Source organism: Hemiscyllium ocellatum (genome assembly GCF_020745735.1).
Source record: "Hemiscyllium ocellatum isolate sHemOce1 chromosome 27 unlocalized genomic scaffold, sHemOce1.pat.X.cur. SUPER_27_unloc_1, whole genome shotgun sequence".
In the NCBI taxonomy this organism is placed as follows: Eukaryota; Metazoa; Chordata; class Chondrichthyes; order Orectolobiformes; family Hemiscylliidae; genus Hemiscyllium; species Hemiscyllium ocellatum.
This window is the reverse complement of record NW_026867476.1, coordinates 1,034,235-1,059,400: the sequence shown is the minus strand read 5'-3', so window position 1 is coordinate 1,059,400 and position 25,166 is coordinate 1,034,235. Positions and strand designations below refer to the sequence as shown.

At 47.5% G+C, this 25,166-nt stretch overlaps 2 protein-coding genes across 2 annotated transcripts in view; both read right to left on the bottom strand.

The window, feature by feature from the left end:
- The window catches only part of LOC132807053 (adenylate cyclase type 4-like), a 38,555-nt gene extending 18,638 nt beyond the window's left edge, over window positions 1-19,917 (bottom strand). The window contains exons 1-2 of the mRNA XM_060821356.1: window positions 19,771-19,917; window positions 15,762-15,914 (exon numbers count right to left, since the gene is read on the bottom strand). Coding sequence (XP_060677339.1) covers window positions 15,762-15,914; window positions 19,771-19,917 — 300 coding nt within the window. The remainder of the gene's footprint in view (window positions 1-15,761; window positions 15,915-19,770) is intronic.
- Window positions 17,172-23,140, bottom strand: LOC132807015 (zinc finger protein 239-like). Its single transcript, XM_060821298.1, has 2 exons — window positions 22,902-23,140; window positions 17,172-21,636 (listed from the first exon to the last, which is right to left on the bottom strand). Exon 2 carries the CDS (start codon window positions 21,246-21,248, stop codon window positions 20,826-20,828), a length of 423 nt encoding a protein of 140 aa, XP_060677281.1. The 5' UTR covers window positions 21,249-21,636; window positions 22,902-23,140; the 3' UTR covers window positions 17,172-20,825.
- Window positions 23,141-25,166: the final 2,026 nt, after the last annotated feature.

Sequence of the window (25,166 nt, the reverse complement as noted above, 5' to 3'; positions counted from 1 at the left end):
CGGCTCCTACACACCACATTAACACACTGACACAGAAAGGACACGGCTCCTATACACCACGTTAACACACTGACAAAGAAAGGACACGGTTCCTACACACCACGTTAACACACTGACACAGAAAGGACACAGCTCCTACACAACACGTTAACACACTGACACAGAAAGGACACAGCTCCTACACACCACATTAACACACTGACACAGAAAGGACACGGCTCCTACACACCACATTAACACACTGACAAATAAAGGACACAGCTCCTACACACCACATTAACACACTGACACAGAAAGGACACAGCTCCTACACACCACACTAACACACTGACACAGAAAGGACACAGCTCCTACACACCACATTAACACACTGACACAGAAAGGACACGGCTCCTACACACCACATTAACACACTGACACAGAAAGGACACAGCTCCTACACACCACATTAACACACTGACACGGAAAGGACACAGCTCCTACACATCACATTAACACACTGACACAGAAAGGACACAGCTCCTACACACCACATTAACACACTGACACAGAAAGGACACGGCTCCTACACACCACATTAACACACTGACAAAGAAAGGACACGGCTCCTACACACCACATTAACGCACTGACACAGATAGGACACAGCTCCTACACGCCACATTAACACACAGACACAGAAAAGACACGGCTCCTACACAACACATTAACACACTGACACAGAAAGGACACAGCTCCGACACACCACATTAACACACTGACACAGAAAGGACACAGCACCTACACACCACATTAACACACTGACACAGAAAGGACACAGCTCCTACACACCACATTAACACACTGACAAAGAATGGACACGGCTCCTACACACCACATTAACACACTGACACAGAAAGGACACGGCTCCTATACACCACGTTAACACATTGACAAAGAAAGGACACGGTTCCTACACACCACGTTAACACACTGACACAGAAAGGACACGGCTCCTACACACCACATTAACACACTGACACAGAAAGGACACGGCTCCTACACACCACGTTAACACACTGACAAAGAAAGGACACGGTTCCTACACACCACGTTAACACACTGACACAGAAAGGACACAGCTCCTACACAACACGTTAACACACTGACACAGAAAGGACACAGCTCCTACACACCACATTAACACACTGACACAGAAAGGACACGGCTCCTACACACCACATTAACACACTGACAAATAAAGGACACAGCTCCTACACACCACATTAACACACTGACACAGAAAGGGCACAGCACCTACACACCACGTTAACACACTGACACAGAAAGGACACAGCTCCTACACACCACATTAACACACTGACAAAGAAAGGACACAGCTCCTACACACCACATTAACACACTGACACAGAAAGGACACAGCTCCTACACACCACATTAACACACTGACCCAGAAAGGGCACGGCTCCTACACACCACATTAACACACTGACACAGAAAGGACACAGCACCTACACACCACATTAACACACGGACACAGAAAGGACACGGCTCCTACACACCACATTAACACACTGACACAGAAAGGACACAGCTCCTACACACCACATTAACACACTGACACAGAAAGGACACAGCTCCTACACACCACATTAACACACTGACACAGAAAGGACACAGCACCTACACACCACATTAACACACTGACACAGAAAGGACGCAGCTCCTACACACCACATTAACACACTGACACAGAAAGGACACGGCTCCTACACACCACACTAACACACTGACACAGAAAGGACACGGCTCCTACACACCACATTAACACACTGACACAGAAAGGTCACGGCTCCTACACACCACATTAACACACTGACACAGAAAGGACACGGCTCCTACACACCACATTAACACACTGACACAGAAAGGACACGGCTCCTACACACCACATTAACACACTGACACAGAAAGGACACGGCTCCTACACACCACATTAACGCACTGACACAGAAAGGACACAGCTCCTACACACCACATTAACACACTGACAAAGAAAGGACACGGCTCCTACACACCACATTAACGCACTGACACAGAAAGGACACAGCTCCTACACACCACATTAACACACTGACAAAGAAAGGACACGGCTCCTACACGCCACATTAACACACAGACACAGAAAAGACACGGCTCCTACACAACACATTAACACACTGACACAGAAAGGACACAGCTCCGACATACCACATTAACACACTGACACAGAAAGGACACAGCTCCTACACACCACATTAACACACTGACACAGAAAGGACACGGCTCCTATACACCACGTTAACACATTGACAAAGAAAGGACACGGTTCCTACACACCACGTTAACACACTGACACAGAAAGGACACGGCTCCTACACACCACATTAACACACTGACACAGAAAGGACACGGCTCCTATACACCACGTTAACACACTGACAAAGAAAGGACACGGTTCCTACACACCACGTTAACACACTGACACAGAAAGGACACAGCTCCTACACAACACGTTAACACACTGACACAGAAAGGACACGGCTCCTACACACCACGTTAACACACTGACACAGAAAGGACACAGCTCCTACACACCACATTAACACACTGACACAGAAAGGACACGGCTCCTACACACCACATTAACACACTGACAAATAAAGGACACGGCTCCTACACACCACATTAACACACTGACACAGAAAGAACACGGCTCCTACACACCACATTAACACACTGACACAGAAAGGACACAGCTCCTACACACCACATTAACACACTGACACAGAAAGGACACAGCTCCTACACACCACATTAACACACTGACAAAGAAATGACACAGCTCCTACACACCACATTAACACACTGACACAGAAAGGACACAGCTCCTACACACCACGTTAACACACTGACACAGAAAGGACACAGCTCCTACACACCACGTTAACACACTTACACAGAAAGGACACGGCTCCTACACACCACGTTAACACACTGACACAGAAAGGACACGGCTCCTACACACCACGTTAACACACTGACACAGAAAGGACACGGCTCCTACACACCACATTAACGCACTGACACAGAAAGGACACGGCTCCTACACACCACATTAACACACTGACACAGAAAGGACACGGCTCCTACACACCACATTAACACACTGACACAGAAAGGACACAGCTCCTACACACCACATTAACACACTGACACAGAAAGGACACGGCTCCTACACACCACATTAACACACTGACACAGAAAGGACACAGCTCCTACACACCACATTAACACACTGACACAGAAAGGACACGGCTCCTACACACCACATTAACACACTGACACAGAAAGGACACAGCTCCTACACACCACACTAACACACTGACACAGAAAGGACACAGCTCCTACACACCACATTAACACACTGACACAGAAAGGACACAGCTCCGACACACCACACTAACACACTGACACAGAAAGGACACAGCTCCTACACACCACCTTAACGCACTGACACAGAAAGGACACGGCTCCTACACACCACATTAACACACTGACACAGAAAGGACACAGCTCCTACACACCACATTAACCCACTGACATAGACAGGACCCAGCTCCTACACACCACATTAAAACACTGACACAGAAAGGACACGGCTCCTACACACCACATTAACACACTGACACAGAAAGAACACAGCTCCTACACACCAAATTAACACACTGACAACACATTAACACACTGACACAGAAAGGACACAGCTCCTACACACCACATTAACACACTGACACGGAAAGCACACAGCTCCTACACACCACATTAACACACTGACACAGAAAGGACACGGCTCCTACACACCACATTAACACACTGACATAGAAAGGACACAGCACCTACACACCACATTAACACACTGACACAGAAAGGACACAGCTCCTGCACACCACATTAACACACTGACACAGAAAGGACACGGCTCCTACACACCACATTAACACACTGACACAGAAAGGACACGGCTCCTACACACCACATTAACACACTGACACAGAAAGGACACAGCTCCTACACACCACATTAACACACTGACACAGAAAGGACACGGCTCCCACACACCACATTAACACACTGACACAGAAAGGACACGGCTCCTACACACCAAATTAACACACTGACACAGAAAGGACACGGCTCCTACACACCACATTAACACACTGACACAGAAAGGACACAGCTCCTACACACCACATTAACACACTGACACAGAAAGGACACAGCTCCTACACACCACATTAACACACTGACACAGAATGGACACAGCTCCTACACACCACATTAACACACTGACACAGAAAGGACACAGCCCCTACACACCACATTAACACACTGACACAGAAAGGACACAGCTCCTACACACCACATTAACACACTGACACAGAAAGGACACGGCTCCTACACACCACATTAACACACTGACAGAGAAAGGACACAGCTCCTACACACCACATTAACACACTGACACAGAAAGGACACGGCTCCTACACACCACATTAACACACTGACACAGAAAGGACACGGCTCCTACACACCACATTAACACACTGACACAGAAAGGACACAGCTCCTACACACCACATTAACACACTGACAGAGAAAGGACACAGCTCCTACACACCACATTAACCCACTGACACAGAAATGACACGGCTCCTACACACCACATTAACCCACTGACACAGAAATGACACGGCTCCTACACACCACATTAACACACTGACAAAGAAAGGACACAGATCCTACACACCACATTAACACACTGACACAGAAAGGACACAGCTCCTACACACCACATTAACACACTGACACAGAAAGGACACAGCTCCTACACACCACATTAACACACTGACACAGAAAGGACACAGCTCCTACACACCACATTAACACACTGACAAAGAAAGGACACGGCTCCTACACACCACATTAACACACTGACACAGAAAGGACACAGCTCCTACACACCACATTAACACACTGACACAGAAAGGACACGGCTCCTACACACCACATTAACACACTGACACAGAAAGGACACAGCTCCTACACACCACATTAACACACTGACACAGAAAGGACACAGCTCCTACACACCACATTAACACACTGACACAGAAAGGACACGGCTCCTACACACCACATTAACATACTGACACAGAAAGGACACAGCTCCTACACACCACATTAACACACTGACACAGAAAGGACACAGCTCCTACACACCACATTAACACACTGACACAGAAAGGACACAGCTCCTACACAACACATTAACACACTAACACAGAAAGGACACGGCTCCTACACACCACATTAACGCACTGACACAGAAAGGACACAGCTCCTACACACCACATTAACACACTGACAAGAAAGGACACGGCTCCTACACGCCACATTAACACACAGACACAGAAAAGACACGGCTCCTACACAACACATTAACACACTGACACAGAAAGGACACAGCTCCGACATACCACATTAACACACTGACACAGAAAGGACACAGCTCCTACACACCACATTAACACACTGACACAGAAAGGACACGGCTCCTATACACCACGTTAACACATTGACAAAGAAAGGACACGGTTCCTACACACCACGTTAACACACTGACACAGAAAGGACACGGCTCCTACACACCACATTAACACACTGACACAGAAAGGACACGGCTCCTATACACCACGTTAACACACTGACAAAGAAAGGACACGGTTCCTACACACCACGTTAACACACTGACACAGAAAGGACACAGCTCCTACACACCACGTTAACACACTGACACAGAAAGGACACGGCTCCTACACACCACGTTAACACACTGACACAGAAAGGACACAGCTCCTACACACCACATTAACACACTGACACAGAAAGGACACGGCTCCTACACACCACATTAACACACTGACAAATAAAGGACACGGCTCCTACACACCACATTAACACACTGACACAGAAAGAACACGGCTCCTACACACCACATTAACACACTGACACAGAAAGGACACAGCTCCTACACACCACATTAACACACTGACACAGAAAGGACACAGCTCCTACACACCACATTAACACACTGACAAAGAAAGGACACAGCTCCTACACACCACATTAACACACTGACACAGAAAGGACACAGCTCCTACACACCACGTTAACACACTGACACAGAAAGGACACAGCTCCTACACACCACGTTAACACACTTACACAGAAAGGACACGGCTCCTACACACCACGTTAACACACTGACACAGAAAGGACACGGCTCCTACACACCACGTTAACACACTGACACAGAAAGGACACGGCTCCTACACACCACATTAACGCACTGACACAGAAAGGACACGGCTCCTACACACCACATTAACACACTGACACAGAAAGGACACGGCTCCTACACACCACATTAACACACTGACACAGAAAGGACACAGCTCCTACACACCACATTAACACACTGACACAGAAAGGACACGGCTCCTACACACCACATTAACACACTGACACAGAAAGGACACAGCTCCTACACACCACATTTACACACTGACACAGAAAGGACACGGCTCCTACACACCACATTAACACACTGACACAGAAAGGACACAGCTCCGACACACCACACTAACACACTGACACAGAAAGGACACAGCTCCTACACACCACATTAACACACTGACACAGAAAGGACACAGCTCCGACACACCACACTAACACACTGACACAGAAAGGACACAGCTCCTACACACCACCTTAACGCACTGACACAGAAAGGACACGGCTCCTACACACCACATTAACACACTGACACAGAAAGGACACAGCTCCTACACACCACATTAACCCACTGACATAGACAGGACCCAGCTCCTACACACCACATTAAAACACTGACACAGAAAGGACACGGCTCCTACACACCACATTAACACACTGACACAGAAAGAACACAGCTCCTACACACCAAATTAACACACTGACAACACATTAACACACTGACACAGAAAGGACACAGCTCCTACACACCACATTAACACACTGACACAGAAAGCACACAGCTCCTACACACCACGTTAACACACTGACACAGAAAGGACACAGCTCCTACACACCACATTAACACACTGACACAGAAAGGACACGGCTCCTACACACCACATTAACACACTGACAAATAAAGGACACGGCTCCTACACACCACATTAACACACTGACACAGAAAGAACACGGCTCCTACACACCACATTAACACACTGACACAGAAAGGACACAGCTCCTACACACCACATTAACACACTGACACAGAAAGGACACAGCTCCTACACACCACATTAACACACTGACAAAGAAATGACACAGCTCCTACACACCACATTAACACACTGACACAGAAAGGACACAGCTCCTACACACCACGTTAACACACTGACACAGAAAGGACACAGCTCCTACACACCACGTTAACACACTTACACAGAAAGGACACGGCTCCTACACACCACGTTAACACACTGACACAGAAAGGACACGGCTCCTACACACCACGTTAACACACTGACACAGAAAGGACACGGCTCCTACACACCACATTAACGCACTGACACAGAAAGGACACGGCTCCTACACACCACATTAACACACTGACACAGAAAGGACACGGCTCCTACACACCACATTAACACACTGACACAGAAAGGACACAGCTCCTACACACCACATTAACACACTGACACAGAAAGGACACGGCTCCTACACACCACATTAACACACTGACACAGAAAGGACACAGCTCCTACACACCACATTTACACACTGACACAGAAAGGACACGGCTCCTACACACCACATTAACACACTGACACAGAAAGGACACAGCTCCGACACACCACACTAACACACTGACACAGAAAGGACACAGCTCCTACACACCACATTAACACACTGACACAGAAAGGACACAGCTCCGACACACCACACTAACACACTGACACAGAAAGGACACAGCTCCTACACACCACCTTAACGCACTGACACAGAAAGGACACGGCTCCTACACACCACATTAACACACTGACACAGAAAGGACACAGCTCCTACACACCACATTAACCCACTGACATAGACAGGACCCAGCTCCTACACACCACATTAAAACACTGACACAGAAAGGACACGGCTCCTACACACCACATTAACACACTGACACAGAAAGAACACAGCTCCTACACACCAAATTAACACACTGACAACACATTAACACACTGACACAGAAAGGACACAGCTCCTACACACCACATTAACACACTGACACGGAAAGCACACAGCTCCTACACACCACATTAACACACTGACACAGAAAGGACACGGCTCCTACACACCAAATTAACACACTGACATAGAAAGGACACAGCACCTACACACCACATTAACACACTGACACAGAAAGGACACAGCTCCTGCACACCACATTAACACACTGACACAGAAAGGACACGGCTCCTACACACCACATTAACACACTGACACAGAAAGGACACGGCTCCTACACACCACATTAACACACTGACACAGAAAGGACACAGCTCCTACACACCACATTAACACACTGACACAGAAAGGACACGGCTCCCACACACCACATTAACACACTGACACAGAAAGGACACGGCTCCTACACACCAAATTAACACACTGACACAGAAAGGACACGGCTCCTACACACCACATTAACACACTGACACAGAAAGGACACAGCTCCTACACACCACATTAACACACTGACACAGAAAGGACACAGCTCCTACACACCACATTAACACACTGACACAGAAAGGACACAGCTCCTACACACCACATTAATACACTGACACAGAAATGACACAGCCCCTACACACCACATTAACACACTGACACAGAAAGGACACAGCTCCTACACACCACATTAACACACTGACACAGAAAGGACACAGCTCCTACACACCACATTAACACACTGACACAGAAAGGACACGGCTCCTACACACCACATTAACACACTGACAGAGAAAGGTCACAGCTCCTACACACCACATTAACACACTGACACAGAAATGACACGGCTCCTACACACCACATTAACACACTGACACAGAAAGGACACGGCTCCTACACACCACATTAACACACTGACACAGAAAGGACACAGCTCCTACACACCACATTAACACACTGACACAGAAAGGACACAGCTCCTACACACCACATTAACCCACTGACACAGAAATGACACGGCTCCTACACACCACATTAACCCACTGACACAGAAATGACACGGCTCCTACACACCACATTAACACACTGACAAAGAAAGGACACAGATCCTACACACCACATTAACACACTGACACAGAAAGGACACAGCTCCTACACACCACATTAACACACTGACACAGAAAGGACACAGCTCCTACACACCACATTAACACACTGACACAGAAAGGACACAGCTCCTACACACCACATTAACACACTGACAAGAAAGGACACGGCTCCTACACACCACATTAACACACTGACACAGAAAGGACACAGCTCCTACACACCACATTAACACACTGACACAGAAAGGACACGGCTCCTACACACCACATTAACACACTGACACAGAAAGGACACAGCTCCTACACACCACATTAACACACTGACACAGAAAGGACACAGCTCCTACACACCACATTAACACACTGACACAGAAATGACACGGCTCCTACACACCACATTAACATACTGACACAGAAAGGACACAGCTCCTACACACCACATTAACACACTGACACAGAAAGGACACAGCTCCTACACACCACATTAACACACTGACACAGAAAGGACACGGCTCCTACACACCACATTAACACACTGACACAGAAATGACACGGCTCCTACACACCACATTAACACACTGACACAGAAAGGACACAGCTCCTACACACCACATTAACACACTGACACAGAAAGGACACAGATCCTACACACCACATTAACACACTGACACAGAAAGGACACAGCTCCTACACACCACATTAACACACTGACACAGAAAGGACACAGCTCCTACACACCACATTAACACACTGACAAAGAAAGGACACGGCTCCTACACACCACATTAACACACTGACACAGAAAGGACACAGCTCCTACACACCACATTAACACACTGACACAGAAATGACACGGCTCCTACACACCAAATTAACACACTGACACAGAAAGGACACGGCTCCTACACACCACATTAACACACTGACACAGAAAGGACACAGCTCCTACACACCACATTAACACACTGACACAGAAAGGACACGGCTCCTACACACCACATTAAACACTGACACAGAAAGGACACGGCTCCTACACACCACATTAACACACTGACACAGAAAGGACACAGCTCCTACACACCACATTAACACACTGACACAGAAATGACACGGCTCCTACACACCACATTAACACACTGACACAGAAAGGACACGGCTCCTACACACCACATTAACACACTGACACAGAAAGGACACAGCTCCTACACACCACATTAACACACTGACACAGAAAGGACACAGCTCCTACACACCACATTAACACACTGACACAGAAAGGACACGGCTCCTACACACCACATTAACACACTGACACAGAAAGGACACAGCTCCTACACACCACATTAACACACTGACACAGAAAGGACACAGCTCCAACACACCACATTAACACACTGACACAGAAACGACACAGGTCCTACACACCACATTAACACACTGACACAGAAAGGACACAGCTCCTACACACCACATTAACACACTGACACAGAAAGGACACAGCTCCTACACACCACATTAACACACTGACACAGAAAGGACACGGGTCCTACACACCACATTAACCCACTGACACAGAAAGGACACAGCTCCTACACACCACATTAACACACTGACACAGAAAGGACACAGCTCCTACACACCACATTAACACACTGACACAGAAAGGACACGGCTCCTACACACCACATTAAACACTGACACAGAAAGGACACGGCTCCTACACACCACATTAACACACTGACAAAGAAAGGACACAGCTCCTACACACCACATTAACACACTGACACAGAAATGACACGGCTCCTACACACCACATTAACACACTGACACAGAAAGGACACGGCTCCTACACACCACATTAACACACTGACACAGAAAGGACACAGCTCCTACACACCACATTAACACACTGACACAGAAAGGACACAGCTCCTACACACCACATTAACACACTGACACAGAAAGGACACGGCTCCTACACACCACATTAACACACTGACACAGAAAGGACACAGCTCCTACACACCACATTAACACACTGACACAGAAAGGACACAGCTCCAACACACCACATTAACACACTGACACAGAAACGACACAGGTCCTACACACCACATTAACACACTGACACAGAAAGGACACAGCTCCTACACACCACATTAACACACTGACACAGAAAGGACACAGCTCCTACACACCACATTAACACACTGACACAGAAAGGACACGGGTCCTACACACCACATTAACCCACTGACACAGAAAGGACACAGCTCCTACACACCACATTAACACACTGACACAGAAAGGACACAGCTCCTACACACCACATTAACACACTGACACAGAAAGGACACAGCTCCTACACACCACATTAACACACTGACACAGAAAGGACACAGCCCCTACACACCACATTAACACACTGACACAGAAAGGACACAGCTCCTACACACCACATTAACACACTGACACAGAAAGGACACAGCTCCTACACACCACATTAACGCACTGACACAGAAATGACACAGCTCCTACACATCACATTAACACACTGACAAAGAAAGGACACGGCTCCTACACACCACATTAACACACTGACACAGAAATGACACGGCTCCTACACACCACATTAACACACTGACACAGAAAGGACACGGCTCCTACACACCACATTAACACACTGACACAGAAAGGACACAGCTCCTACACACCACATTAACACACTGACACAGAAAGGACACAGCTCCTACACACCACATTAACACACTGACACAGAAAGGACACAGCTCCTACACACCACATTAACACACTGACACAGAAATGACACGGCTCCTACACACCAAATTAACACACTGACACAGAAAGGACACGGCTCCTACACACCACATTAACACACTGACAAAGAAAGGACACAGCTCCTACACACCACATTAACACACTGACACAGAAATGACACGGCTCCTACACACCACATTAACACACTGACACAGAAAGGACACGGCTCCTACACACCACATTAACCCACTGATACAGAAAGGACACAGCTCCTACACACCACATTAACACACTGACACAGAAAGGACACAATGCCTTCAGGCTATGTTAACACTGACAAAGAACACAGCACCTACAGTCTATGTTAACATTGACAAAGAAAGAACACACCTCCTACAGGCTATGATAATACTGACAAAGAACACAGCACCTACAGGCTATGTTAACATTGAAGAAGAAACAGCACTGACAGGCTGTTAATACTGACAAAGAACACAGAACTGACAGGCTATGTTAACACTGACAAAGAACACAGCACCTACAGGCTATGTTAACACTGACAAAGAAAGAACACAGCACCTACAGGCTATGTTAGCACTGACAAAGAAAGGACATAACTCCTACCGACTATATTAGCACATGAAGAAGCAGCAGTATTTTACACACCCGGAACTTGATGCTCCCTTATCCACCTCCACCTCAGCGCCATTGACGTGCCCTCCACTCCGCTCCCTGAAGTCGATGACCAGCTCATTTGTTTTCCTGAGGATGAGAAGAGGTTCTTGGGTTTGAGGCTGAGCATCAGGTCAGCTATACTTTTTGCTGCATACGTCCATCTCCACTGAGGGGCTTTCAAACCAGTCCATGTCATGCAATCCGTCCCTCCCCAAATGTTGCTGCTGCTCTGTCAGAAATAGTTGAACACAGTGACTTCCAAACCCTTCATCACCATCACATTTCACAATGTCACACTCCTCGATAATTTAGTTTCAGAATGTAGTGGTCACAGTGGAAAATGCGCGAGAATTTGGTCTATCATTTTATTGCACTTTGGGGCCAGTGGCCATACTTCTATTAGTCTTAAATAGTGATGCTAAAGGATCGACCAGATCTAAAATTTGAAGTTCTAAATTGGAGGAAGGCTAATTTTGATGGGATTAGACAAGGACTTTCGAAAGCTGATTGGAGGGGGCAGATGTTCACAGGTAAAGGGACGGCTGGAAAGTGGGAAGCCTTCAGAAATGAGATAACGAGAGTCCAGAGAAAGTATATTCCTGTCAAGATGAAAGGCTGTTAGCTCGAGGGAATGCTGAATGACTAGAGAAATTGAGGTTTGGATTCAGAAAAAGAAGGAAGCATATGTCAGGTACAGACAGAAGAGAGCAAATGATTCCTTAGAAGAATATAAAGGCAAAAGGGGTATATCTAAGAGGGAAATCAGAAGAGCAAAAAGGGGACATGAGATAGCTTTGGCAAATAGGATTAAGGAGAATCCAAAGGATTTTTATAAATAAATAAAGGACAGAAGGGTAACAATCGAGAGAAAAGGGGCCCCTCAAACATCAGCAAGGCAGCTGAGACGTGGAGCCACAGGAGATGGGAGAGATACTAATTGAGTATTTTACAGCAGTGTTTACTGTGGAGAAAGACATGGAAGATACAGAATGTGCAAAAATAGATGGTGACATCTTGAAAAATGTCCATATTACAGGGGAGGTGGTGCTGAATGTCTTGAAATAGATTAAAATGAATAAATCCCCAGGACTTGATCAGGTATACCCTCGAACTCTGTGGGAAGCTAGAGAAGTGATTGCTGGGCCTCTTGCTGAGATATTTGTATCATCAATAGTCACAGGTGAGGTGCCGGACAACTGGAAGTTGGCTAACGTGGTGCCACGGTTTAAGAAAGGTGGTAAGGAAAATCCAGGGAACAATAGACCTGTGAGCCTGACATCAGTGGTGGGCAAGTTGTTGGAGGGAATCCTGAGGGACAGGATGTACATGTATTTGGAAAGGCAAGGACTGATTAGGGATAATCAACATGGCTTTGTGGTTGGGGAATCATGTCTCATGAACTTGATTGAGTTTTCAAAAGAAGCAACAATGAGGATTGATGAGGGCAGAGCGGTAGATGTGATCTATATGGACTTCAGTAAGGTGTTCGACAAGGTTCCTCATGGTAGACTGGTGAGCAAGGTTAGATCTCATGGAATACAGGGAGAACTAGCCATTTGGATACAGAACTGGCTCAAAAGTATGAGGTGGTGGTGGAGGGTTGTTTTTCAGACTGGAGGCCTGTGACCAATGGAGTGCCATAAGGATCGGTGCTGGGTCCTCTATTTTTTGTCATTTATGTAAATGATTTGGATGTGAACATAAGACATATAGTTAGTAAATTAGCAGTTGATACCAAAATTGGAGGTGTAGTGGACAGCGAAGAAGGTTACCTCAGATTACAACAGGATCTTGATCAGATGGGCCAATGGGCTGAGGAGTGGCAGGTGGAGTTTAATTCAGATAAATGCGAGGTGCCGGATTTTGGGAAAGCAAATCTTAGCAGGATGCACTTAATGGTAAGGTCCTAGGGAGTGTTGCTGAACAAAGAGACCTTGGAGTGCAGGTTCATAGTTTCTTGAGAGTCACAGATAGATAGGGTAGTGAAGAAGGTGTTTCGTATGTTTTCCTTTATTGGTCAGAGCATTGAGTACAGGAGTTGGGAGGTCATGCTGCGGCCACTGTTGGAATATTGCGAGCAGTTCTGGTCTCCTTCCTATCGGAAAGATGTTGTGAAACTTGAAAGGGTTCCGAAAAGATTTACAAGGATGTTGCCAGGGTTGGAGGGTTTGAGCTATTGGGAGAGGCTGCACAGGCTGGGGCTGTTTTCCCTGGAGTGTTGGAGGCTGAGGGGTGATGTTATACAGGTCTATCAAATCATGAGGGGCATGGATAGGATAAATAGGCAAAGTATTTTCCTGGCATGGGGGAGTCCAGAACTAGAGGTCATAAGTTTTGAGTGAGAGGGTAAAGATTTAAAAGGGACCTAAGGGGCAACTCTTTCACACAGAGGGTGGTGCGTGTATGGAATGAGCTGCCAGAGGAAGTGGTGGAGGCTGGTACAACACTTAAAAGACATCTGGACGGGTATATGAATAGGAACAGTTCGAGGGATGGGGGTCAAATGGGACTAGATTGGGTTAGGATAACTGGTCAGCATGGACGAGTTAGACCAAATTGTCTGTTTCTGTGCTCTACATCTCTCTGACTCGACGATTCTAATTGCCGGTGAGAATTCAAATGATATGTTCATTGGTGGAACTGAATTTTTCACCCAAGATCCATTCAGGTTTGAGGTAAATGGTCTTCATTTTATTGCAAATGAGTTCCTGGTGACAGCTCTTCAGTGAAGGAAACAAATTGCACTTTTACAAAATAAAACACTGCAGCCCCGAGCAATGGACAGAACATTAAACCCTGGCTTGTTATTGGGACTGTTAATGACTGGACCTCGTCTATCTGATCGAACCTCTCCCCGCACACGAAGCAGGCGAACGGCTTCTGCCCCGTGTGAATCCGCTGGTGCTCGGTGAGCAGGGAGGAAGACTTGAACCCGTGCCCGCAGGTCGTGCAGCTGAACGGCTTCTCCACGGTGTGAACCCGCTGGTGCAGGGAAAGCCCGGACGACTGAGTGAACCTCCTCCCGCACTCGGAGCAGGTGAACGGCCTCTCCCCGGTGTGACTGCGCCGGTGTATATCCAGCCGGGACGAACAAGTGAACATTTTACCGCAGCCCTCACACCTCCACGGTGCGCGTGGCCCGTTAGACCAACGGTTGAAGCCACCCTCAATCTCTATCCTCTGTGACTGATGCGTTGCTGTGTCACTGGTCAGAGCTTTTTCCAGGAGAAAGTGAGGACTGCAGGTGCTGTAGATCAGAGCTGAAAATGTGTTGCTGGAAAAGCGCAGCGGGTCGGGCAGCATCCAAGGAGCAGGAGAATCGACGTTTCGGGCATAAGCCTTTCTTCAGGGCTTTTGCCCGAAACATCGCTTCTCCTGCTCCTTGGATGCTGCCCGACCTGCTGCGCTTTTCCAGCGACACATTTTCAGCTCGGAGCTTTTTCCAGACTGGAATACGCTCACTCAGGTCATGTATTTTCAGTCTCAGCGAAGTTTGAAATCATTTCCCCCGCAGGCAGAACCGAGAAATGATTCTCTTTCCACGTTCCGAAGCCTTTGACCTTCACCTCTTGATGAATGCAGCCACTCTGAAAGGTGTTAATGTGGACGATGGGGGTTGACCTCCCCATCTCCAGTGCCCTGCCAAAGGAGTTTATAAACAGTCCTCACTTCCAGCACAAATCTTACTCTTACACACTCGCCCTTGCCCTCTGGGGTGGATTGAAGACAACAAAGTGTTGGATAATTCCTCTGCTTTGAACAGACTGGTGCACTTGGAAGACAATAAAGATGGTGTTGGTACCATAACATCCATCAACACAAGGATGGGGATCGCGCATGCGCCCTGTGGGGCAGCCTTCGCATTGCTTCTGCTCCCGCGTCGTACGGGGACATCACAATCGGTGGGTGCGGCTCCCCACAGCCCCCAACCAATCAGAGTGAATGGAGGCGGCCGAAAGTTGGGGGGGGGGGGGGGGAGGTCCTCCAACCAATGAGAATAAAGGTGGGCCGGTCCTCCAACCAATCGAAGCAAAGCGGCGGGATAAAAGGAGAGGGGCGGGGTGGGAAGAAACTGGTCCGCCAACCAATCCAAGTAAATCGGGCTGGTCCTCCAGCCAGTAGCAGGCAACGGGGCGGGGCTGGATGACAGCGCGGGGCTGGTCCTCCAACCAATGGGAATGAATCAGGAAGCAAAGCCGGAAGTTACAAATCACCCAACACCAGGCCATAGTCCAACAGGTTTATTTGGAAGCGCTAGCTTTCGGAGCGCTGCCCCTTCATCAGGTGGTTGTGGAGGACACATTTATAAGACACAGAATTTATAGCAAGTTTACAGTGTGATGCAAGCGAAATTATACATTGAAAAATACCTTGATTGTTTGTTAAGTCCCTCATCTGTTAGAATGACCATGATAGTTTCACTTCTTTGATATGTATATCACAAAATTTTTTTTAGAAGTTACATTCTCAGGTAAACTTTAACAATTGGTGTCAGCCCAGATAAGATCTTAGGGTGTTGAAGGTGTCTGTCCCCTGTGTTTTGTTGTCTGTGCCGTAATGTTTAGACTGATTCTAATCTAGGAAGTGAGTTGATGGAGTCTGACATGGATTCATGCAGTTTTTGAGCAAAGTACAATGTAACTCTGCAAGCACAAATTCACCCCACAAACGTATATGTGTACATGTGGGTTTTTAGGTTTTCTTTTCAACCAAACCCATACTCGCTGATCAGAACTCTAAATTAACCGAGCCCCATCTGCCAGCACTTGGCTCACGTCTCCCTCAACCCTTCCCATTCATATAGCCATCCAGCTGCCTTTTAAACAGGGGAGGCTATAGCCAGGTGGTATTATCATTGGACTGTTTATCCAGAGACCCAGCTAATGTTCTGGGGAATCCAGGTTCAAATCCCGCTAGGGCAGGTGGTGGAATTTGAATTCAATGAAACAAGATCTGGAATTAAGGGTCTAACAATGACCATGAATCCAACGTCGATTGTCAGGAAAACCCATTTGGTTCACTCATGTCCTTAAGGGAAGGAAACTGCCAACCTTACCTTGTCTGACCTACATGTGACTCCAGACCCAAAGCAATGTGGTTGACTCTTCACTGCCCTCTGGGCAATTAGGGATGGGCAGTAAATGCTGTGCCCAGCCAGTAGTGCCCTCATCCCATGAATGAATAAAGAAAGCAGAAATAATTGTAATTGTATCAGCCTCCACCACTTTTTCTGGCAGTCCATTCCATACATGCACCACTCTCTGCATGAAAGAGTCACTCCTCATGTCCCTTTTATATCTTTCCCCTCTCACCCTGAACTTATAGCCCTCTAGCTCTGGACTCCCCCACCCCAGGGAAAAGACCTTGTCTATTTACCCTATCCATGCCCCCTCATGATTTTACAAACCTCTATAAGGTCACCGCTCAGCCTCCGATGCTCCAGGGAAAACAGCGCCAGCCTCTCCCCGTAGCTCAAACCCTCCAACCTTGGCAACATCCTTGTAAATCTTTTCTGAACCCTTTCAAGTTTCACAACATCATTCGGAGAGAAGGGAGACCAGAATTGCACACAGTGTTCCGGAAGTGGCTTAACCAATGTCCTATACAGCCGCAATATGACCTCCCAACTTCTATACTCAGTGCGCTGACTAATAAAGACAAGCGTACCAAATGCCTTCTTGACTATGCTGTATACCTGTGACTCCACTTTCAAGGAACTACGGTCTCGCGCTCCAAGATCTTTTCGTTTCAGATGTACCTTAAATGACGATTGAGCAATTAAGGACTGACAATAATACGAGCCAGCAATGCCCTTCAGAATCTGATCCCAGTTGTCTCAGCCTGTGGATCCATAGCAATGTGCTTGAATCTGAATCTACGGTCTGCCCCAATTAGAGAAGGGCAATGAATCCCATGAACGAATAAAAATCAAGTCATCATAACACAAATTCCTCAACCACTTCACAATCCACTGCTCTGTCTCTGATCTCCCGACGTCATTCCAAAATCCTAAAACATTTGATCACCTCACAACACTAGCTCGGGTACTAGTTTTGCTGCCTCAGCGCCAGGGACCCGGGTTTGATTCCAGCCTCGGGCAACTGTCTGTATGGAGTTTGCATATTCGCCCCACGTCTGCGTGGGTTTCCTCCGGGTGCTCTGGTACCCTCCCACAATCCAAAGAGGTGCAGGTTAGGGTGGAATGGCCGTGCTAAATTACCCATAGTGCCCAGGGATGTGCAGGTTAGAGTGGATTGGCCATGCTAAATTGCCCATAGTGCCCAGGGATGTGTAGGTTCGGGTGGATTGGCTGCGCTAAATTACCCATAGTGCCCAGGGATGTGCAGGTTAGGGTGGATTGGCTGCGCTAAATTACCCATAGTGCCCAGGGATGTGCAGGTTAGGGTGGATTGGCCATGCTAAATTACCCATAGTGCCCAGGGATGTGCAGGTTAGGGTGGATTGGCCACGGTAAATTACCCATAGTGCCCAGGGATGTGCAGGTTAGGGTGGATTGGCCACGGTAAATTACCCATAGTGCCCAGGGATGTGCAGGTGAGGTGCATTTGTCAGGGATAAATGTAGAGTAATGGGGAATGGGTCTGGGTGGGTTACTCTTCGGAGGGTCAGTGTGGACTTGTTGGGCTGAAGGGCAGGTTTCCACATGGTAGGGATTCTAAGATCATAAGAATGACTGTCTGACCGAATGAATACAACAGTTGATTCATTGAATGAATGAATGAATGAATTAATTAATTAATAAATACCATGAAACTCCTAAATGCATAGCCATCTTTCCTTAGAATGCCTCCAATCCGCCCCGCGACAGTTCTCCAACCGATGTCTTGTCGTGAGTGACATTCTCCGGGACGGTGACACAGGTAAAGCCCCCCTCCCCGTTCTTCCCGATGTCTCTGCAGCCTTCGATGAGGTTGAGCGCACCACCCACCCAATGCACCTCATCCAGTGGCTCCCACTTCAGCATTCTCGACAATGGCGCTCCGTTTTGAATCAACTTTAACGAGGCCAAGTCACAGAGCACAGAAACCAGTCCGTGCTGACCCTAATCCCACCTAAACTAGTCCCACCTGCTTGCTCCGGGTCCATATCCCTTTGAAATGTTGTAAGTCTACCCGCATCCACCACTTCCTCCGGCAGATCGTTCCACATGCAAACCACTCTATGTTAAAAAAAAAGTTGCCTCACGTCTTTTTGAAATCTCTCTCCTCTCGCCATCTAAATATACCCCTCTGTCTTGAAAGCCCCCAACCTCAGGAATTCATTCACCTTATCTGCACCCCTCATGACTTTATAAACCTCTGCTCTCCGGTGAAAAAACTCCCAGCCTCTCCTTATAACTCAAACCCCAGCAATATCCCGGTAACTCTCTTCTGAACCCTCTCCAGCTTAATAATATCCTCCCTATAACATGCACACAGTACTCCAGGAGCGGCCTCACCAGTTGTCCGGTACAAGTCAGGACAAGCTTATCGACCCTGAAGCAAACGACAGCAACAAACCCAGGCAATTGATTTACAGATTAACCCAGTCTATATTGACTTTCCTTTGCTACCGGTGAGGAGAACGAGAGCAGGACTTCCATCAGTTTTCACAGCATCAACCCCTGGTCTTTAATCTCTGTCTGGTTCCTGACCATCGCGTAACCTCACGCTGTGTCCTCGTGAACAATGCTCACCTCACTGAACAGTGAGTTCTCTCGCCCGTTTCCCCTTTTTAGCCCAAAGCTGCGACATTCAGTTCGGAATTCTTTCGAACAGAGGCTCCGGCGCGAGCAGTTTCGAGGCTTCCCTCGGCTGCGACGAGCCTTTCGTAGCAGACTTGATTAACTCCCCACGTTACCCGGGGGGGGGGGGGCAGAAGCCATTCGCCGCTTCACTCGTGAACCTGTTGGTGTTTCCGCAGGTGGGAGAGCTGAGCGAATCCCTTCCTGCACACGGCACAGGTGAACGGCCGCTCCCCGGTGTGGAGCCGCTGGTGGATCAGCAGGTTGCACGACTGCGAGAATCCCTTCCCGCACACGGAGCAGGCGAACGGCCTCTCGCCGGTGTGAGTGCGCCCGTGTGCCTCGAGGTGCTGCGAGCGGGTGAACCCCTTCCCACACTCGGGGCAGACGAAGGGACTTTCCCGGGCGTGGGTCCGCTGGTGTCTGTGCAGGTGGGATGAATCGGCGAACCCTTTGCCACACTCGGCGCAGGTGAACGGCCTCTCCCCGGTGTGACTGCGTCGATGGATCTCAACCTCAGATGGAGTTCTGAACCCCATGCCACAGTCCCCACATTTCCACGGTTTCTCCATGGTGTGAGGACTGGGCAGTCGGCTGATGCTGGTCGTCTACATAAAGAACACACACATCAGTTCCCCCCCCCCACACTATGAATGATACAAATATTCTTCAGCCTGGGTAAGCCTTTTCATCCAGTTCCCTCTCACTCAGGATTGTAACTGGTTCAAAGGCCCTTCCACAGTCAGTGTGCTGAAACATGCTTACTCCTGAGTGTACGGGCATCTTGGTACTCTTTCAGTCTCATCAATGTTTGAAATCTTTCCCACAAACAGTACAGACAAAGGTACTCCTCCCAAAGACTGATGATACTCAGGTCCGTCTCAACCGAGTGACTCCGCCAGATCTTAAAGTGATGTTCAACTTGCATTTCCAGTCTGGGAATACTCTCATTTTAAGATTCTGCAAATGGAGATTACAAACCCTGTCAGTACAGGATAGAAATGCGTGAACAGACATCTCGTGTTTCTGCAGAACGTGGTTTCCCCTTCTACCCGAGAGCTGAAAATGTCCCGTCCCACACACCCACTCCCTCTGCCTCCACCCATCGCTTTCCATCAGTCCATTTCCCCATCTCTCTCTCTCTCTCTCTTTCTATCTCTCTCTCTCTACTTGGGATGGGTTCAACTCTCCAGCCCTTCTTATGCTGAATGGAAGTTAAACCAATCATTTTCCCTTCTGATTCCAGTGACCCTAAAACTCACAGTGAATCAAAATGGGTCATTTTATGTGTCTTGGGAACTGACTTGCTCACAAATGCTATCATAGAATCCCTACAGTGTGGAAGCGGGCTATTTGACCCATCAAGTCTACACCGCCCCTCTACCTATCTCCTGTAACCTTGCACTTCCCATGGCTAATACACCTAATCTACACATCTTTCCACTGTGGGGGGAACATGGAAAATAGACTTCACACCTAATGTTTAAAAACCTGAGCTACCTTGAGAATGTAATTTAAAAACAGTTCTGGGATTTATATATCAAAGAACAGAAACCAGCAGATCCCATTATAAAAGATGAAATTAGGAGAAAGTGAGGTCTTGCAGATGCTGGAGATCAGAGCTGAAAAATGTGTTGCTGGAAAAGCGTAGCAGGTCAGGCAGCATCCAAGGAGCAGGAGAATCGATGTTTCGGGCATAAGCCCTTTTTCAGGGCTTATGTTTGAAACATCGATTCTCGTGCTCTTTGGATGCTGCCTGACCTGCTGCGCTTTTCCAGCAACACATTTTTCAGTAAAAGATGAAATTCTCAATCTAAGATTGTTTATAGTACATGACCCTGGACTCCTTTGGCTATATATTCTGTGATCATGATCTTAACCTCCATAACCACCCGATGAAGGAGCAGTGCTCTGAAAGCTAGTGCTTCCAAATAATCCGGTTGGACTATAACCCGATGTCGTGTGATTTTTAACATAGAACATTGCAGCACAGTACAGGACCTTCGGCCCTTGATATGGTACTGACTCAGTGAAAAGGGGGAGAACGTGCAAACTCCACCCAGACAGTCGCCCGAGGGTGAGATCAAACCCAAGTCCCCAGCTCTGCAAAGCAGCTGTGCTAACCACTGTGCTGCAATGTTATTGCCCACCTCTGGACCAGGTGGGATTTGAACCCCAGGTCTTCCTACCCTAGAGGTAGAGACATTATCACCGCAGAAGCCTACCTGTAGCTTTGGGGCCTCCAACTTGCAGGGGAATCTTCCCCATCCACCTTCCAGGGTTTCCGTCCTGATCAGAGCTTTCCTGATTCCCACACCCCTCCCAAAGTGTTACTCCTTATTTATTATTTCCCTCTCCCCTCCCTCCTCGAATTGCACGGCTGGAGTTGACTGCAGTGTCTCTCTCTGCCCCTACTCCCCCAACATCCCAGCGCCTCTGACTCCAGTAGCCATCACTCCCTGTACCATCTCAGCACAGCTTCCGGGAACAGTGTCGCGCACGCTCAGTCAGGCCTCCTGGGACCCGGGGATTGACGCACTTGCGCGGCACAACCGCAGCGATGGAGATAGGCCGTATTCGCGCGCGCGGGGCGTGCTGGGTAACCTTCCCTCCATGCGTTACATTAGAAATGCAACAATCTCTGGCCGGGCTGGGGAGCAAGAGATTCCTGAATTTTTTTTAAACCAGTTCCGAAGTTCGAGGGTGTGGAGTTTGAGACGATCAATCAGCACAGCCCGTGCGAAACCCGCAGCAAATAATTTATCTCTTGGCAAACATTTTGTGTCGTCCTCTGAATCGTTCAACAGTGTCAGCGTTTTGGTTCAAAGACAGAATTAGCTGGAGAAACGCAGACGGTCTGCCAACATCTGTGTAGAGGAAGCAGAGTTAACGTTTCGAGTTCAGTGACCCTTCTTCAGAACTTCATCCACAGATGATGCCAGAACCCCCCCCCCCCCCCCCCCCCCCGAGTTCCTCCAGCAATTTCTATTTTGCTTTCAAATCTTCAGCAGCCAAAGTTCTTTGTTTTACTTCAGTATTTTGGTTTCCTGGAGCCGCTATCACGCAGTTCATGGATCAGTTGTTCAAAAGGTTATACATTATCACGGACACTGAATTAACCACAAGGACAAATACAAAATGGAGAACCATGGGTCCGTAACATGTGATAAAATTCTTGTGAAGTTATCACCATCACTCCTCCTAATTGACCTGTCCCTCAATTTACCCCGAGGTATACTTCTTACAAAGATTTCTGACACCATTTAGCTAGAACAGGAATAAATATCCATTACTGGCTGGACTCAAGAGTATTTGAATCTCAGACTAACAGATTGTGTTACACCACTCTGAGCAGTTCTCTGACAGTTTGGTGAGAAAAACACACTGAAAACGTTGAACACTGAGTTGGGTTGGATGCTTCTTGTGGGCAGTTTCCTCATGGATTTTATAGTTTAACTGACTTTATATATACTTTGCTTTACGACCTGTGCGGAGGACTAGGTGAAAGACTTCTATCAGTTTCCATAACATTCACTTTAGATTCTCTAAACTCTGTCTGGGTCCTTAGGTTCTAATTCTGGCTCCTCCCCACGGCACAACCTGTCTCTGTGTCCATGAAAACAATGCTTACCTCATTGAACAATGCATCCATCACTGAAGGCGCCACTGAATGGTCTATTCTGACTCCTATTTTCTATGCTAACATGTAAGGGGCTCTTCTGCTAACAAAAATATATAAGTTCAAAAAATCACACAGCACCAGGTTACAGTCCAACAGGTTTATTTGAAAATACAAGCTTTTGGAGCGTTGCTCCTTTGTCAGGTAGCTAGTGGGGCAAGATCATAGGACAAAGAGTTTACAGTAAAAGATCAAAGTGTCATACAACTGATACGACGGAATGAACAAACCAAGATTACTGTTAAGTCTTCAATCACTTAGAATGGGGACGCAGGATTCAATGGACTAATATGTAAATCCCAAAACTTGTGGGTGGCACGATGGCATGGTGGTTAGCACTGCTGCCTCACAGCGCCAGAGACCCGGGTTCAATTCCCAACTCAGGCGACTGACTGTGTGGAGTTTGCACATTCTCCCCATGTCTGCTGTGGGTTTCCTCCCACAGTCCAAAGATGTTAAGGTCAGGTGAATTGACCATGGTAAATTGCCTGAAGTGTTAGATAAGGGGTAAATGTAGGGGCATGGGTCGGTGTGGACTTGTTGGGCCAAAGGGCCTGTTTCCACATTGTAAGTAATCTAATCTTAAAAAAAACTTCTTCTGACTCAGCGACACTGAAGGAACAGCCGATATATTTCCAAGTCGGCTCAGGGGGAAACTTGTATTTGCTGCCCTTTGTCCTAAATGCAAAAGGTCATGCATTTGAAAGGTGGTGTCTAAGATCTTTAGTGGATTTCCGAAGTGGGTCTTGTTGTCACTGCTGCCTTCCAGCGTCAGGGAAACCTTAAGTTATCTCGGCACTGTGATTTGGAA

Bases quoted from the DNA above. Each gene is read 5' to 3' on its own strand.
- LOC132807015 (XM_060821298.1), bottom strand. From the start codon at position 21,248: ATGGAGAAACCGTGGAAATGTGGGGACTGTGGCATGGGGTTCAGAACT.